The sequence below is a fragment of the Meles meles genome, chromosome 10 (genome assembly GCF_922984935.1).
Source record: "Meles meles chromosome 10, mMelMel3.1 paternal haplotype, whole genome shotgun sequence".
Classification (NCBI taxonomy): Eukaryota; Metazoa; Chordata; class Mammalia; order Carnivora; family Mustelidae; genus Meles; species Meles meles.
Genome location: NC_060075.1, coordinates 50,107,001 through 50,126,509, shown reverse-complemented (window position 1 = coordinate 50,126,509; position 19,509 = coordinate 50,107,001). Strand labels below are relative to the sequence as shown.

Here is a 19,509-nt window from a genome sequence, read left to right as displayed (position 1 = left end):
CTTGTACAAGAAACACAAATTAAACATATCAATGTTTTTTTATTGTATCAGCCTTCTTGAAAATGAAAAATACAAACTCTAGTTTGCTTCCTATGTCAAGAATCCAACAACAGATGAACTGTTTCCACAACTCATTCATTATAATCAAGCAATGTATATTAATATCCGTGATCTCCTAGAAGCTGTAGCTGTTTCTATTTGTATAAACCAAATGTCATTCCCAATATTTTACCACTTCCGACACCCATAAACAATAACCTGGTAAGACCAAAGGGTAAAGTAAGGCTTCAAAATTTTGACACCCAAGTGGTAACCTGATTACCTTAGATACGTAAAATGTTCTTCATAACTGGCCTGTAAGTGTATTATTAAACTGGAGTGATATATTCTCTAACCAGGAAGATTCTGAGTAAAATCTACTTCCTACTGTAGCACATTCAAGCATAAACAAAATACTGTTAATATTTAATATGAAATCGGCTGTCACAAATGTAGCCAACAGTGAAAAAGCCATGATACAAATAAAATTACTTTGTGTGATTTCTCCTATTTCCAGATGACAAGTTTCTTGGAGACGATATTCTCTCTCTCTCAATAACAAACAACTTCTGTCACACAATGTTTATGCCGCGTAAGTTTTGCAAATCAATAGTGCAAAAACTGGTTTGACTTTCTGGGAGAGAAAATGATTGATCAGCACAGGGAAAAAATATGTTATTTAAATTAGAAGAACTTCATTTGATTGGAATGCCAATCCCATTTTTAAGACAGAGTCTCATGTAACCACATACCCTCATCTGACATGACCTCGAATATAAATACGTATTATTCTTCACTTATAAAACCAGAGCATACCTTTGGATCTGGATGGATCACTATGTTGATATAACTTTTGAGTAACTCTTTGTATGTTCAAATGTCATTTTTTTCTCTAAGTAGTAATCAGCAGCCATTTAAGATCTCCTCTGTCACAACAAAAAATTTTTTGTGAAGCAATTAATAGTAAGAGTATAAAGCCCATTAGTGTTCAGAAGAAAAATATTAGCCACTTCACATCTGCCTAGTATTTGCTCAAATTTTGGTTTATTTGGCTTGAATTAAAGTATTTAAATCAAGGACTTATAATTAAGCTAAGTCTCTATTGTGTATTTGCAGTTATTGATTACTTATGACTAGGATTTCAGCCTCTAACAACACGGTCAACCAAGCTGAAACAGACCTGTCTCTCCCCACTTGCTTAAAGGGGAATAATGACCATTTGCGGGGTGGGGTTGAGGCTGGAGTTTTACCGTCTTCACAGATACAGGAGACACGGCCTTGGGCCCATGAGAAATGGAGAGTTGGAAGTAAGACCCCCACCAACCCAGGGAAACCACAAGGAAGCTTTTTGTCTTTCTAGGGCTCTGGATGGTGGTGGTCAGAGGGGGAGGGAAAGGGTTTCCTGTGAGAAATCAAAACCCCAGACCTGTACAATGTGAGATCCAAATTTATACTATTCTCAAGTGTGGTTTTCCCAAGCCAAGAAATTTAACATAAAAATTGTGCAACTCCTGGGGCTCTGGCAGAAGCAAATGCAAAAGCATTGTGCAGGTCCATTTCCAGAACCCAGGGCACACAGCACTCCTGCAGGGAACGGGAGAAAACCTGATAAGCTCTCAGTACTTGGAGCGAGGGGGAGAAGAGACACCCAAGTAAACAGGCAATTCCTGTGTGGCCAGCTCTCACAGAGGTCAACACAGAATGCCATGGGACCACAAAGGGGAGCTAAGAAATGAAGGAAAAGTCCAAGGAGATGTAAATCTTTATTTTCATAGCACTGCTAAGCTAGAGATTCAAAACACAAGTTGCACTGGTCCCTCTGCTTTCGCCCAGTGAAGGATTGATCCCGCGTGAGTATTTTCTGGGGCTTTGGACCATCTGGTTTTTAATGTCCCAAGCAATGGGGTTTCTTCCACCACTTCCTTTGGAAAGTCTTTTGTTGTTGTTGTTGGGGGGAAAAAAAGTTTAAATGTTAAAGGGACTTGGAAGTTGTTTTTAAAAGTCTTTTTCTTTCTTGTTTGCTCTTTGTTAAATCTTTTTAGGAATACAAATTCCCCTTTTTTCCCTGTGACATGAATATGCTATCATCTGACCTCTTCCAAATACAGCCCTAGTTACCCCACCTGAATATTTTTTTGAAAGGGTGTTCATTTAACAAACTCTCTGACCTTGACCATTTCACTTTCATCTTCAGAATGCTCCTTAGGTGGTGTTCACAACCACATTTTGTTCATGGGGTATGATCCTTTCAGACATACATAATCTACCAACAGACACTTGGCTGTGATCACTGTTTCTTATCAGTCCTTCTTCAGTCTCTGATTACTTTTCCCAAACTATTTCTTACTGAATATTTTATACCGCTATTTAACAAATCTGAGTTTTATTGGTGGGTCCTGTATCCCCAGTGCCGAGCACCGTGCCTGACACAGAACAGCTGTCCAATAAATCTTCGTTGCATGATAATTGATAATAATTTGTTGCCTGTGACGTGGATGGAACTAGAGGGTATCACGCTAAGCGAAATAAGTCTGAGAAAGGCAAATACCATATGATTTCACTCAGATGTGGAATTTAAGAAACCAAACAATCATAGAGGGAAAAAAAGAGGGGCAAACCAAGAAACAGACCCTTAACCACAGAACAAACTGATGGTTGTCAGAGGGGAGGTGCGTCGGGGGGACAGGTGAAATTGATGAGGGGGAAAAAGAAGTGTACTTGCTGTGATCGAGTCACTGTATCACTGTGTTGTGTACCTGAAGCAAATACTACACTGCATGCTAGCTAATATTAAAAAAAAAAACTTTTAAAAAATAACTTGTTGCACTAATAATCAGTAGCAGAATTACTCACATAGAAGTTAGGCTTTTTTTCTCTTTTCTCGTTTCGTTTTGTTTCATTTTCTTCACTGCTCTTTTTCCGTTCATTTATTAGAATTCTAAATGATTATTTCACAATAACTTTAAATTAGTGCTGGGCTCTCAAGAAATATTAAATAAACAACTAGGCTCAAAACTCACATATTTTCAAGCGTCTAGACACGCACATCTACATAGTTTGGGGGTTACTGTCTCGTACAGTTACGCCTTAAGCAACATGTAGAGAGATTATATTCTGTTATGAATATGAATGACCTTCACCTTGACCTGCCTATTCAAGCTAGGTTTCCAGGAAGAACTAAGATATAAGGTAATTTCTAAAAGAAAACACAGGCTGACCAGGGAAGTGAAATGAGGTTATCTGGGATATGAGACAGCGTAACAGGCAATGTGAAATCAGGAGCAGGACGTAAACAGTAGGCTGAGTAAAGGAGCTTGCTTAATTGAAGGAAAGGGTGTGGAGCAGAGAAGGGAAACAAAGGACTTAATGTAAGCCCTGGCTGGTACTAGGAGTGAACAAACTGAATCCTGACCACAGCCTTCCTCTCTTCTAGACCCTCCAAGGACTCTTCCACGCCCATTGAATCAAAGCAGTGGCTTCAGAGATAATCTTTGAACACCTTCCCCAAGCATCTTTCTAATCACTGATTCTTAACCTTGGTTTCACCAGCCCTTAAGCTGCTTATGCAACTTTCTATATCTGAGTCTATTTTTAAACATGAAGCTCATCATTTCCTTACTAGTTACATTAAACCCTGAGTTCTGTCCTAGCAGATGTCAGCTTTTAAAAACCATGGTTACAATCCTGTGCTCTTTGGTCCTGCTCTACCTGTGGTCTTTAATGAATGAGTGGGAGCAAAGGAGAATGTCATTTCCTCGGAAATGTCTTGCTTGAGATGACTAGCCTACCACAGGGAAATGGTAACTCAAGTTGTTCCTGTTGCTCACAGTAGATGATCTATCTTTAATGGTACAAGAGATTGATGATATTAGAGCTTTTCATCACTCAATGTATTATATTTCACAAATTTATTTATTTGAGACTATGCTCCCTGGAACAGTAAGGTTAGGTTTTAATGAGGTTTGGGAGATTAGCCATACTTCAATGTACCACTGATAGTATACTGGTTAGTATAATCATTCTTTCGGGATTTTGCAGTAATTGGTGTTATTAGGGAAAGAATCATCATGGAGGGGGGATAAAAGAGTTTCTCTTAACTAATAACCCCCTCTACCTGAAGACAGTATTGTTTAGGTATTACTTATAGCCTTCTTATGAGGAGGGCACTTGCTGAAATATCATTTAAGGGAATGCCAGGAAATACAAGGTTTGATCCCTGCCCTCAAGGAGCTTGTAAATATAATAAGGATATAAAGGTCCAACCATTTGTTTGCTGGATAAATAATGACATGTAAAGTAATGTAATATTTCTAGAATAGTGGATAACAGCATTTAAAAAAGCCACAAAGCCGTATGTGGTTAGTTTTCAAATGTATGGTAGTATGGAGGTTAAGAGAAGCACAGGTCACTTTATGCTGGGATGAGCAGAAGAGGCTTTATGGGGAGATGGGATTTGATCCGAGCCTGAAAAATCAGGACAATCCATTAGAAATGGAACTAAAAGGAGAACATTCCATACAGACAGAATTATACGAACAAAAATGTGAAGCCAGAAAAGTAAGGGATGTCTCAGGGAGAATGAAGGGGAAGCCAGCTTGTTGAAACTGGAGAGTTGGTGCAGTGGAACAGGGAATGGGCTATAATGTGAGGCTTCAGTCAGTCGTGGAAACCCTCTGGAAGCCAGAGTAAAGGGGTCAGGGTTTGTCCTTTGGGAGGTGGAGAGCCATTCAATGTGTTGTAGCAAAAGGAGATAGAACTTACGAAACTTCCGATTTCTGTTTTTCTTGAAAATATTTTCCCCATTACATGAAAAATTAATCAGTTTATAAAAAGGTTTTAAATTCTTTTATATATGCTGTCTCCTAGCATCAGCTGAGACATTCTTGATAAAAATGTTAACACCAGAATGGTAGAGGACATATCATAATGCTGTATTTAGTACAATACCATAACACTACATTGTGTTAAGTATTATATTAGTCTATACTTACAAAAATACTATGTTGTGCCCAATAAATACACAGAATCCTCAAGGGAATTTTGTTTCTTTCTTCTCTTTTTTTTTTTAAGATTTATTTATTTATTTTAGGGAGGGAGGAGCAGAAGGAGAGGGAGAGAGAAACTCAAACAGACTCCCCACTGAGCATGGAGCCCCACATGGGGCTGGATCTCAGGACCCTGAGATCAGACCAAGGCAGAAACCAAGGGTCGGATGTTTAACCAACTGTGCCACCCAGGAGCCCCAAGGGCATTTTGTTTCTAATGGAAGAACCACAAAGGTTCTACCTAAGTGGGTTTAGAGAAAATACTATATTTATACCGAAACTATACAGTGGTGTAATAAATATACAGAATCAGTGAGAGTGTTTTCATTGTTACTGATGGGTGAATATAAAGGTTCTACAAGGCCATGGACAGGGAAAATATGGCCAAGGTGTAGAGTAACACTATTGGACTTTGGAATTCAAGAGTGTGAGTTAGATAGGTTGATATATTGACAGATCTACCTATATATGGTTAGTTCTGTGTTTCTATACTTAGATATTCATAGAGATACTTTTCTGATTAAATTACAGCATATTTGAGGACAGAGACTATTTATTCATCATCTTAGCATCTTCTCTATTATCTTGTGGCTAATGAGATTGAGATTATATTGGAAAATATTGTAGATATGGATGTGGACTGAGTGGATGAAAAAATGAAAACGTCAACCAAAAGTTTTATCCATATGCTATTTGAGTAAATTTTTGTCCTTTAATTACTTTATTAATTCAACGTATTGGTTTAGGACAAGGCACCTAGTACTATGCAGGTGGTGAGGGATGGAGATGAACCACAGGGCAGGAGTAAAGAATGGTTAAGAACTGAGTCTGTCTGGATTAAAGATCTGAGCAGTGGGAATGGGAATGAAAAGGTAAATGTAAGTCACATCATGGAAGGAGCTCGGGCCTGGCCAGTGATCTTGGACTTGATTCCCAAGACAGTGAAGACCCATAAAGGTTACTGAGCAGGGGATTACTCTGACCATGTTATGTTTTAGGAAAATCAACCTGTTAGCAGTGTGTAGAACAGATCATCAGGTCGGCTGGTGAGACAGACATACACAAAGGTGGTGGGAAGAACACTTAGGGGAGCTCTGATGAGGACCCAGGTGAGGAATGGCTGAAGGCTGAGCAGGGAGCTGGGAATGGATGGATGATGCTTCGCAGGCAGAATCGGTAGCAATGGGCCAACTGACTGGCCTAGGGGGGTGGGGATCAAGGAAGGAATCAAGGGTGGTTTTTAGTTTTATTTTTTAAAATCTGCATGACTATAAATGCTGTTAACAGAAATAGAGAAGAAAGGAGGAAGAGCAGTATTAGAAGGGAGATGCTGCTTTTGATCTTAGATACAAGTTTGACATGATGGCCAAAAGTCACTTGAAATATGAGGCCAAAGCTCAGAGGAGAGGTCAGATGTGAAGATGAGATTTGATTAGTATGTTACCCTTTCTGGTGTCTTCTGTACCTGTGTGTCAGTAACTGCTCACTTGACAGCTAAGGACGGGTTTCTGTGGGGAAGCAGTGTAGCTACTGGCTAAGAGTCAGAAGGCCACATGCAAGTCCTAATTCCGCTACTTAGTTTCCTTACCTATAAAATAGAGACAGTAATAATACCTAGACCATAAAATATTTATACTTATTAAGTGAGATAATACATAGGAAATTATCTGGCACATACTAATTGTTAACCATTATTGTTAACCATTATTGTTTCGATGAACTAGCTACTCAGTGAAGACCTTTTACTTTGCTCTAAAGGTTTAGATGTTAGTCTAGATGTTTTACTTTGCCTACTTCTTCAATCCCATTCTAATCTCTCTCTGAGTGGCTATCCATGGCCCTCCTTTCTGGTTCTTTCTGGCTCTGGTTCTCTTGGGGTCTGTGCCCCTGTTCCCTGTGTCTAGAGGGTGCTTTGTTTGCCTTTTTGCTTTTACCAGTTTTATCCAAGAAGTTTCAGTTTAAATGTCACCTCTTCCTTGACCACAGACTATAAAACAATTACTCCTTTCACATCTTCCCCTCATCTTCATAGCACTTAACTACAATCGGTAATTATCTTAACAGAGACAGTCTTTTTTTTTTTTTAATGTCTAAACCACCAATAGCTAGAACAGAACCTGTTAGGTAATGGGCTTTCAATAAATATTTGTTCAATCTATTAGTTGAATGCATTATAAGATGAATGTATAATGAGAGAACAAAGTACAAATAGCAAAATCTCCACTGTTAAAGAAATGCTGGATAAATAGAAAAGTGATTTGAAACAATCAGCAAGCATTGGGAAATGAGGCAATTTAAAAACGGCGTGGAGATACTTATTTATAAATATTACATATAACAGGAAAACAAGATGGCAAAAGCCAGAGGAGACAGTTTCAAGAAGAAAGTGGTGGCAAGCAAAACAAAATTTCTGGAGGTGAATTTGAGGACAGAAACTAATGACTGGGACCGTACCAGTTCTCTGAGGAAGCTGTTTTAGCTCAGGGGTCAGAGAGAAGGGAGACAAACCATGAGAGACAATGGAGCCCAGGAAACAAACTGAGGGTTTTGGGGGAGTGGGATACAGTAACAAGGTGATGGGCATTAAGGAGGGCACAAGATGTGATGAGCACTGGGTGTTCTACCCAACTCATGAACCACTGAACCCTACATCAAAAACTAAAGGTGTTCTATACAATGGCAAGCTGAATATAATAAAAAAATTGGGATGCCTGGGTGGCTCAGTGGGTTAAGCCTCTGCCTTCGGCTCGGGTCATGATCTCAGGGTCCTGGGATCGAGCCCTGCATTGGGCTCTCTGCTCGGCGGGGAGCCTGCTTCCCCCTCTCTCTCTGCCTGCCTCTCTGTCTGCTTGTGATCTCTCTCTCTCTGTCAAATAAATAAATAAAATATTTTTAAAAAATTAATAAAAATCTAAAAAAAAAAAAGGAATATAAAGTCAAATTGCCAAAGGTTAAAGAGTAAGCAGGTAAAGAAACAATGACTCCCCCATGCATCGTCGTGCTTTTAAAGAGAAGCAGAGGGAGGCTGTACCTCCTTGCACCAGGATCAGGAAAATGGAAAGAGGCCCAGACAAGAAGCCAAGAAGTTTGGGATCTGGTTCCAAAGAGAGCTCAAAATGCCACTCTGCATCAGAATTTCCTTATTTGTCTGTGAGAAATACTGCCTGTCCCATCTCAACTCCTGTAATAAGAAACAAAGGGGCCAACAGAGACCTAGGTATAAGGAGTGGCTATTTCTTGGCAGAAATTCTAATGGAGTTCTAATAAAGAGGGGCAAATCCACAGAAGAATGCCTTATCTGAAACAAAATCAAAGTAAAATTTCACTTGAGCTTAAGTTAGACTGGATCTTTTCCCATTTTGTTAAAGGCTTGCATTTACTCAACTGTAGCCCTTGCCGAGGCCAGATATGAAGAGTGCTTATATTTATCACTGACATTTTGTTGAACTAGTCCATTCTTATTAATCATTGCTTTAAAGTAAGCAGCTGGGTCCTCTTAGGAAGCTGATATTCCCAGCTGACCTATCTGCAAAAATAGCGGAGCCTTGATGATCTCTCGCTGCAGTCTGGCTCTGCGGGTGCGTGTGTTCATGTGGGTCTATGGATATGTGTGTGTGTGCGTGTGTGTATTTCTTTTTCTGGGACCTAAAGAAGCAAATACATTTTTGTGAAGCTCCTACAAACTTTATCATATTCCATCCCCTGAAAGCAGGGAGGAATTAGAAACGAAAGCGGCCTCGGTCTGTTTATATTCTACTTGGGAAGTGAGTCCTATCTGCAGAATGAAGACTCCACTTGAAAAGGCTGATACAAAGGTGATGAGAAGCTCGATCTTGAAAGAACTCTCGAGATTTCTTGGTGTGAAAAGATAAAGTACTCAGTTACACACAGATACAAAACCTACGGTGGGAATAGTTCACCTTCTGCCACAGTTTCAGAGTTCGTCATCTTCAGGTGTCTGGGTGGATCAGTCAGTTAAGCGTCTCCCTCCGGCTCAAGTCATGATTCTGGGGTCCTGGGATCGAGTTCCAGGTCGCATCAGGCTTGAGCAGGGAGTCTGCTTCTCCCTCTCCCTCTGCCCTTCCCCTCTGAGGCACTCATGCTCTCCCCCACCCACCCTCTCTCATTCTCTCTCAAATAAATACAATCTTAAAAAAAAAAATCTTTTATTTCCCCTCGGCTGCTTTGGGAACCTCAAGATTGCATTCCTATTTATTTAGTACTCACTTGGAAATTGAACATGGATTTCCTAACAAAGACGGCACTTCCCAGGATTTCTCTCTTCTCTCCTCCGGAAGAACATTTAGCACGCCTTCACTCCCTCCGCCTCCCTCTTGCCCCAGCTAAATTTTTCAATTTATAGCTAAATTTGGTTTTACTTCTTTTTTTTAATTAAAAGAAAAGGCTCATTTAAATGAAATCCACAGTTAACACTGCGGACATATTTTACCTGCATCTCTGTCTGCTCTTGTTCCTTCCATCGCCACTTCCCCCGTGTTCACTTTTTTTTGGCTAAAGTACCGAGTGAGAAGGAAGTTGGGGGAAATCGGAGGGAGAGACGAATCATGAGAGATTGTGGACTCTGAGAAACAAACTGAGGGTTTTGGAGGGGCGGGGGTGGGGGCTTGGGTGAGCCTGGTGGTGGGTATTGAGGAGGAATGTATTGCATGGAGCACTGGGTGTGATGCATAAACGATGTATCTTGGAACACTGAAAAAAAATTAAATTAAATTAAAAATTAAATAAGGAAAAAAAAATTAAATAAGGTACCGAGTGAGGGGCAGAACTGGGATTCAAATGTATGTTTGCCTCCTAAATCCTTGCTCTCTAGCACCACAAATTAAGACGCTTCCTTCACAGATTGTGCTCATGCAAAGAGAGGAAATGCTTCTTTCCTTTCTCATCTTTTATGGTTTCCTCATTCCTCTAAGACTGACAGAAATTCAAGCCCTTGAAGGGAAGAGTGACAGGCAAGTCCAGCTCATCCCATATGATCTAGAACCACTGAATGTAACCCTAGTTTTATCTACATAAGAAACCCTTTGTTTTGTCCACAAAAATAAACTCATATGGAGCATGGTACGGGTTTTCATCACTCCAGAGATTAACTCCAGAGTTAAAAAGGTGATAAACCAAAAGCTGTCTATTACATTCCTGCGCAGGGTTTTTCAACCTCACCACTACTGACATGTGGAGTCAGATAATCCTCTGTTGTGGGCGCCTGTCCTGTGTCCTATACGATGTTCAACAGCACTCCTGGCCTCTACTCACCAGACGTTTGTAACATACACAAAACCCAGGTGTGGCGAACAAAGAAAAATGCCTCCAAACACTAAATCGTTAAATGATTTGGCCTGAGGGCCAAAATTTCTGATGGTTGAAAACCACCCACTTTTATACCAAATTGTAAAAATGGGTTAGGCTATCTCTCTACCAATAGACCTATGTTTTTCACACATACACAGGTATTTTGGGTCTTACTACTGTGTTTCAGACCATCTCTTGGAATGAATTCACTTGCAAGGCCAATGACAGAGAAAAGCTACACGACAGGCACAATTCCAAGCTTCACGCCATGTTATGCAACAGGCAACAGAAACAACATTCAAATCACATTTATATTCAGCAAAGATAAAAATATGGACAATTAGATGTGTGCCAGGACCCTCTTTTATAAATAGTTCCCTTATTTTCTAGAGCTTCAGATAACCCTCTTAGCAGAGTTCAGAGCTGAAACTACCCAAAATTTGACTCTAATCTAGTTATCTACTTGGAAAAAAATGTTTATAATACTGTATATAAGGTACTGGGTCACCACACTCAATAACTTCACAATTCAGTACCACAGTTTAAAAAAAGAAAGGAATAAATAAAATCTTTAAAAAAAACATAAAATAAAAAAAGAAAGGATGCCTGCCAGCAGGCTACCTGAACTAACAATGTTACATGCTGAATATATGTGGTTCTGTGAAAGTCAACTTGCATCTTTCTACTACATTCCAAAGAAGGAATGAGAAAAATTCTTTCGTGAAACCAGGACCAACCACTGATATTAACACCAGAGACTGCGGAGGCCCCTGTAATCTTGATAGTAACCTGGTAATACAAGTGATAATGATTCAGAAGGGGAAAAAAGCTAAAATGCATTTTGAGGGGGGGTTGTGATCACTCTCTGATTAAGTCAGCATTCGTGTCCACTTGCTGGAGACTGCTTCAAATTTAAGGAATGGAATGCTGTTCTTTTTTAAATGTAGTAGTAGTTTTCATCGAAAAAAAAAATGTACAGATGTATTTTACTTTACATTCCATTTCTGACGCAGACACTTTGAATGAATACATTTAAAACGTATTTGAATGACCAAAGGATAAAAATATCTTTTGTTTCTGGCTCAGAATAATTCAGTCTGTCATCATGGGGGAAAAAATGAATTAACACTTAAAAAATAGGTTAATGGAATTAGAAATTTGTCTTCCTGTTTCATGTTGCCCTCTCTTCCAGTCCGCTTGGCAGAAGAATTTCAGATGCAACTCCCCTGAAAGCTGGAGATTTAAGAGGCTGACAGGCAGTTACTACTACTCTTGTTACCAAGCCGATTCTATTCAGTCTATCTCTTTAAAAAGCCTTATTGTTGTCGTTGCTGCACAATTTCCTGACTTGAAAGCGCGGGTGGGGGGGGGGGGGGGAATCAAGTGACACAGTAACCAGAAGAGAAGAGCATGCTGGGCTGATTTCTGCAGCCATTCCCCAAGAACTGCTGTCCTCTTTCAAGATTCAAAAATCAGGGCGCCTGGGCACCTGGGTGGCTCAGTGGGTTAAGCCACTGCCTTCGGCTCAGGTCATGATCTCAGGGTCCTGGGATCGAGCCCCACATCGGGCTCTCTGCTCGGTGGGGAGCCTGCCTCCCCCTCTCTCTGCCTGCCTCTCTGCCTAGTTGTGATTTCTCTCTGTCAAATAAATAAATATCTTTAAAAAAAAAAAAAGATTCAAAAATCATACAAAACCGTTCTTCTGTATTTCTAGTAAAAAAACGAGCACTAACTTTGGAAATTTGGGTGAAGCTGAATGAACTCAGGACTGTTACAAAACTGTGTGACACACTTTGATCAACATACAAGTCGTGCCAACACAAATATGCCACAGTAATGTCACTGTGAGAGCAAACCTGAGTGGGCCAGGCAAAGAGGCGCCAAGACATAAAAGATGTCAAAGCATTAGTGTATCTGAAGAAAAGCCAGACGCCTTTCCCCAGAAATGGCATGCTTTCTCCTCTTCTGAACATATGCATAAATCCCTTACGCACAGAGAAGTCTTACAAACGTACTCTTATTCTTTGGCGAAGCTACTTGAAAATTAATGAACAAGAAATTAAAGAGAAGCTGTTGTTATCAAGTTCAAAGACCCTCCCTGAAAACCAATCACAAGGAAAACATTCACACTCCCAGAGAATTCAACACGTTTCCAGGGATATTTCATAATATGATTTTTTAAACAATGTTTCCTTCTTATTACTGAGACTTCAGCACTGCAGGTTTATTTACATTCAAAAATACATAATTATTAGAGTAAGAGCTTTAGTTTCTCAGAAAAAGAACTCTGTGACTTAAAGTAACACGTTGAATACTTAGATTTTCCTTCAAACACATTTGTATGCTTCATCTCCCAACTAAGAGGATTCGTTTTCGACTATATAGAATGGACAGAAAATTGTGGTAGTATTATTCATTTTTGGAATTTCACCAGTCAGACCTCAGAGATATGTAGTTCTTTGCACAGAACTGGAAAAATACCAACAGTTTCTGAATGTGTTCTCTGCTCTTTCACTTTCCTCCCTCTCCTCTCAAAACTGTATTTGTCTCTCACTGAAGTGAAAGCAGCTCCCTCCATGCTTATCCTGAATGAGAGATCTTTCTCTAAAGAAAGAAAGAAAAGTGACTTCCTAGTTTTGGATATTTTGTCAAACAAAACCTCAACAGTATTTGTCTGAGAGACAACTTGAGGACTTCCACTAAGAAAAATCCCCTCTGGGGGCACCTGAGTGGCTCAGTGGGTTAAACCTCTGCCTTCAGCTCAGGTCATGATCTCAGGGTCCTGGGATCAAGGCCCGCATTGGGCTCTCTGCTCAGCAGGGAGCCTGCTTCCCCCCCCCCCCCCCCCCGCGCCTGAATCTCTGCCTACTTGTGATCTCTGTCTGTCAAATAAATAAATAAAGTCTTTAAAAAAAAGAAAGATCCCCTCTGTAGCGACTGACTCAGCCTCGACAGACTTGAACTGTGCAGATGTTGAAGCGACTCTCACGGACACTAGGGAAGAAAGAAGTAGACATTCCACAGCTGCCTACCCCAGCCTCCTTCCCAGGGGCACGGGTGCAGGCTCTATCAAGCTCAATCACTTTGTGCGGCAACTGGGATCCCAGGCAGGGGCAAAGAATCCCAGAGCAGCTTAGATTTCTTCCAGAACCTCAGCAAGAAGTAAGACCACTTAAAGAGTAACCAGTTATTTCCAACAATTATGTGGCCCCAGGCCAAAAAAAGGGATGAAGTAGAACATCTGTGGTGAGGGAAAATATAAGATGTATCATATTTTTAAGATTTCAAGCTACTTAAAGGAGATCTTCCTTGGACCTTTGTTAGGAAGAGGACTATGAATATTCAGTCTTTATTCCTCACCAATAGCTTTTTGGAGGGTGGGGGGCAGCGTGGTGGAGAGAGGATGGTCAAGCTGAAGAAACACAGAACTTAAAGAACAGTCAGTCCAACAACTGTAATGTAACCCATTCACTGCAGGGTTTTAAAGGAATAAAAGATGTATGAGAGTAATATGTTCAAAGGTCCTACTTTCTTCCATTTTACCTCACTATACATTCTCACAAGCTCTTCTGAACATTTTCAAAACTAAAATAAATGTGTTAACGATAGGGTGTGACTAAAACCAAGCAGTCAGAAAATATTCTTCCCGACTCGAGGATAACGAATGCTATGGCAGATGCCATTTCCCTAGGATCAATCAGAAAGGAAGGAGCTATAAACATACAGTTCCTTTAAAATAACAGAAAGGTACAGATTACTATTCCCCACAAAATTATGCTTTTATACTAATCATCTTCGAGGGTAATGAAAAACAATATGTAGATGCATATTTCAGTAGTTTTTGTAGGGCCTGAATTTATAATACCATTACAGTCATTAATTCTTACTTGATCAGAAAACCATTCTTATACTTTCATATAAGCCCTTGCAAGAATTTACGAGATATAATAATGAAGACAATAATGATGATGTTAGAATTTTCGAGGGTTTGTCATGATTCAAGCACTGTGCTGAGAGCTCATTCCTCCACCATGATATTATCCCCATTTTATTGATGAAAAAAAGAAGAATTTTATAGATGAAGATGAATGATAAGCCAAGGAAAAGAAAATTTTTAAGGTCATTGCACTGGTACATGGGACAGCCAGAATTTAAATTTTTTGACTCCAAAATCCATGTGCTTTTTATTACTATCTCTACTGACTCCATTGAAAATTATATTTGTATGTTAATTTGGAACATTCTGAGTGTTTTTGAAGTCAGTTTTAAAGGTTTATACTACATTGTCAAATCATTCTATTCAGGGAGCCTGGGTGGCTCAGTCAGTTAAGTGTCTGCCTTTGGCTCGGGTATAATCCCAAGAGTCCCAGGATCAAGCCCCACAGTCAGGTTCCCTGCTCAGCGGGGAGTCTGCTTCTCCCTCTGCCCCTCACTCTGCTCATGCTCTCTTTCTCTCAAATAAATAAATAAAATCTTTTTTAAAAAATCATTCTATTCAGAGAAAAATAACTTCTCTGCATGAGATATTGGTTAAATCTCACATTGCTCATAATCCCTCTTTCTTCTCTATTGATTTTTTTAATAGACAGAAAAAAGCTTATTTCAACCTACAGTATTAGTAATGCAGTGACTCCCTGAATGTGTTCATATTCTAGGTATCCTAAATCCATGATACCTATTCTGTTTTAGCTTAACTCTCAAAAATACAAATCAAATAGCTAATAGACAATCAATTTTATGTTACAGAACAGATACTAAGGCATATTAACACTAAACAATGCCAGAAAACGTAGAATAAGAAAACTTGTTCACACTGATGATAAAATATCAAGAGAGAAAACTTCAAGCCTCAAAAGGCCTTTGTTTATGGTGCAACAATATTCCTCCAAGACAATGCAATACACCACAGCAAAGAGGAATATATGAGGCAGAAGTTGTTGACATATGGGGAGTGCACAGCATTTCTGGTTAATGGAAATTCCAAGATATATAAATAAAAGATGATGTGTGAGTTGGTGGAAAAAACTGTAAGGCAAGTCAATTTTTTAATTAAAAAATTATGTAGCATAAACAATGCTAATGAGCCAAAAGTCCCATGAGATTAGGACTGTATCTGCTCCATTTTAACATTCCACTCACTTTTCATAAGTGTACATCCACTCACTTGAAATACCTCAAGCAGAACCCCTTTCATAAAATAGGGTTTTGAGGATTTTCTTTGTCCTTGTTTTTAATAGCTCCCCATTTCCACTCAAGTTGTCAACTTGATGATATATGACATTGGGGGGGGAAGCCCTAAAAATCTTTAAATGAATCACCAGATGACAGATACCTGGGAGTTCTTCGTAAATTTCATCATCAGTTGGTTGGCTGCTTGCTGGTGGGCTGCTGGTTGGTAAGGGGTGGTCAACATCATCATATAATTCTCCTCTTTCATCATCGTCTTCAGGAATAACATCAGATCCCATGTCTGAAAAATATATTGCACGAGGCAAATTTTTTAAGAATGCAAAAGAGGTTTTCAAAACCCTATTTTCTATACTGCTGCAGCCCAAGAGAGTCACAGGCTATATTCTTAACTTGAAGCATTTTCAAAAACTGATTATTATATAAATATGTGAATTGCAAAGTTTCCAGTTGGTACTTATAGAAAAAAACACTTTAATAAATCTGAAGTAAACAGTCTGTATCAGGACTAGCCATGGTACTTGGTCATTCTCACAGGAGTCATTAACCTTCCATATATGAAAATTCAAATTCATTCAGTTATTCAATATTTAAAGACTGCAGTGACTAGTCCCACTGATTGCTCTTACCTTGTAATACAAATTTCAGCTGCTGTACCCATTCTTCAGCATCTTTGGGAGAAGCTGCTGTGAACTAATAAAAAATTAAACAATAATAAGAAAAATCACCACGTGGAAATGAAAGGTATGTCGCATTCTTATCACTTCTTTACAGCCATTAGTAATTCTTTTCATGTCTGGTACTACTTTTCTTGCAAGGATGCTTCTTATAATGTACAGTTAATTTTGACAAATTTACGTAATTGAAGCAGAGGATGATGGATTTGAAACTCTGATCAGCAGCTGGCAGCTGTGCAGGGAAAAAAAAGCTGCTTCTCTTCATCAATGTCAAAGACAGAACTGATGAACAAAATTTGCCCTTGACAATTAGAAGACACCCATGAATTTCTTTAGACTGCCGGGTACAGTTTTCTTAAAAATGTTCTTGTCAGATTCCAACACACTACCTGACAACTTAATTAACTGGCTTTCAACTGCAATCTTAGATATTTAAAACTTATTAAACATACATTCCATATTGATGCTGGCTGAGAGCTCCTGAATCACAGAGCTGATATGTGCCTTTACCTTCATTTGCTCCCACAACCCTAAGCAATACAATATGCATTAACACGCTGATATTTTTCTTTTGATAATTTTACTCTTTCCACAATGTAATTCTTTTAAGAAATCACGTGGTGCTATTAAAATAGATAGAAGATGCGACATGTGAAGTAGTTGATAAATTACATATTCGTTGTTCTCTTTCGAGAGAAGATATCCCTTGAACTAATCTGAAATTTAAAAAAAAAATCTATTTCTTCTTATATGAATGTTCACTGTATAAAAATCAGTACCTTTTATTAATATTAACATGTCAGGGAGATCTGTTTTAACAAGACATTAATGTCTTTATAAATGAAATCAGAACGTTTTATCAACTTAATTTCCAAACAACACAAAAACTCCAACCTGATAGATACGTTTATCTGGAGCAGAGACTTCAAAACAGCAATCTTTCTTCCCATCCTTCCTGAGAGTGTTATTCATTCTGACATTGTAACCATCTATTGAAAATTCACCTTTCTGTTGCTTGTCTATGGAAGATAAAATGAAAAGTTAGAATTTCATTTACTGCAGTGAATATAAATGCTCAGTTGATTATCTTTTAGTAAGATTTTCTCTGTCAGTTCTTGGAAAGGGTATTTTTTTTTTGGTCATATTGTTTTCATAGTATTTAATGTTTAAATAATGTTTCTAGATATCACTTCTAATTCTAAAATTACAGAAGTATTTGGGATGGTTGGGTTCACAAAGGATATCTTAGGGAACGAGAGGAAGAGGTCCACAGATAGCCTTATTCAGAAGGAAGCATGGAAATATGACACTTTGTTGTAGGGAAAATCCAAGAACTGGAAACTGGGAACTTGCTGGACAAACCCACTCCAAATTTTTGCCTCTCTCAGATTTATGAGCCGGAAGGAAAACCCGGAGCCGAAAACTTACTGGGCTTTTCTACCACCATCGCTTCTCATTACCGCCTTCCAATACCCACCTCCAAAAAAGTCTCTAAAACACAGCACTTCTTTTCAAAAATATCTCCTAAGTTGGTACAATCTGAACTGTAAATTTAAAAAGCAGAGTCAAAACTACTAAGTATAAAAAGCTATGAGAGGAAAACAAAGAATTTGGCTGGAGAGAGGAGGTAAAGCAAGAAAGGAAGCATTCGTTGCTGAAACAAAACCAAAGAAAAGTAGGTTTCTTAACCCGTCAGTGAACAGATAAGCTACAAAACCATGTCTGAATCCCACAGGATGAGGAGGCAAAAGAAAAAAGACAAGTTGAGCTTTCACCAGATATTATTTTAAAGACAAAGGAGGACTACAGCAGAGCACTGAATACTCTGAAAGTGAGATAAAATCAGTCAGCTTTCCAACTTCTTCCAGTTATTCCATTTCGACAGAAAAGCTGCACCACTATAGGTTTCCTTCTAGGTTAACCTGCAATTTCAGGATCATGAGAAAAGGCAACTGTCTCTTTTATTGAGCTCAGGAAAAATCTAGAAATGCTTCCTATCATGGGTGGAAGGGTCTTTCAACTCTACGAACCAATAAAACATTTATCTCCTTTTCTTAAATACACTAATTTAATGGCTGAAGTAACATACAATTTTAAAAAGTTATTGAAGGACACCTGGGTGGCTCAGTCGGTTAAGTGTCTGCCTTTGGCTCAGGTCATGATCCCAGAGTCCTGGGGTCGAGATCCACATCCGGCTCCCTGCTCAGTGGGGAGTCTGCTTCTCCCTCTGCCTGTTGCTCCCCCTGCTTGTGTTCTCTCTCTCTCTCTCTTTCACAAATAGATACATAAAATCTTTAAAAAAAAAAAAAAGATTTGTTTTTTTTTCAAAACACCAAATGAGAAAAAAAATCTGAGTTAGAAATTCCTAACTTAAATCTGACCACTCTAATCATATTAAGTCATAATTTACATCTCTCCATGATCTAAAGATTAGAAATCTGACTTATGGGAAAAGCCTACAATGTATTTTATGATGTTCAGAAAAAAACAAAACTTAGACCAGCATTTCCCAAAGTGTGTTTTATGGAATATTAATAGGTTTCTATGACCAAATAAGTTTGGGAAATCCTGAATTAAAGAGAGTTAACCAGGTTTTGTTAACCCAGGACTTCTTAAAGCTCTTAATATATTTACATATCGATTGCACTTCTATGAGAAAGTTTCATTTCTCCCAAAATGATTTGTCCATGGAACCCTTTATTCATAGAACATTTTATGGAACTGGTACTTCCAGGACATATTTCAAAGATATCTGACTAGAAAAGTACTACCGGGGAAAAGTATTAAAATAATAAATGATTAAGCATTGTTGCTTAAACTTAAATTCTCAAAGAAGACTAAGTCATTCATCTACTCATTGAACAAATCTGTATCGAGCATTTTAAACAGGCAAGAGAGCATTACAGGTTTGGTGAGACAAAATCTAGTAACACCTCATCACACCTGTCCCACCTTCCCACTGCAACACACACACACACACACACACACTATACAAATGTAAGTGCTCCAGGAATATTACTCAGTGGTCCGCTAGATGGCCAAAAGATATAATTTTCATTACAAAAAATGGAAATAGAGGCCAAATAGAAAAGCCACACAATAATTTTAAGAGATTTCTTTAAACCTGCACAAAAAAAAGGGGGGGGGTTTCAAAGATCAGATGAAAGAAGGTGGCTCCCTTGCTGCACAAGGGCTCAATTGCTCTAATCATTTGGTCCATCTCATCTAAAGCCCATGTTTCCTATCTTTACTCT

The 19,509-nt window shown here is 38.8% G+C and overlaps 1 protein-coding gene across 2 annotated transcripts in view; it reads right to left on the bottom strand.

Annotated features, from left to right (window-relative positions):
* Positions 1-19,509, bottom strand: part of SKAP2 (src kinase associated phosphoprotein 2) — a 167,027-nt gene that overhangs the window by 39,135 nt on the left and 108,383 nt on the right. For both annotated transcript variants that reach the window (XM_046020903.1, XM_046020904.1), the window contains exons 7-9: positions 17,150-17,274; positions 16,208-16,271; positions 15,724-15,861 (exon numbers count right to left, since the gene is read on the bottom strand). In XM_046020903.1, the coding sequence (XP_045876859.1) occupies positions 15,724-15,861; positions 16,208-16,271; positions 17,150-17,274 (327 nt within the window). The remainder of the gene's footprint in view (positions 1-15,723; positions 15,862-16,207; positions 16,272-17,149; positions 17,275-19,509) is intronic.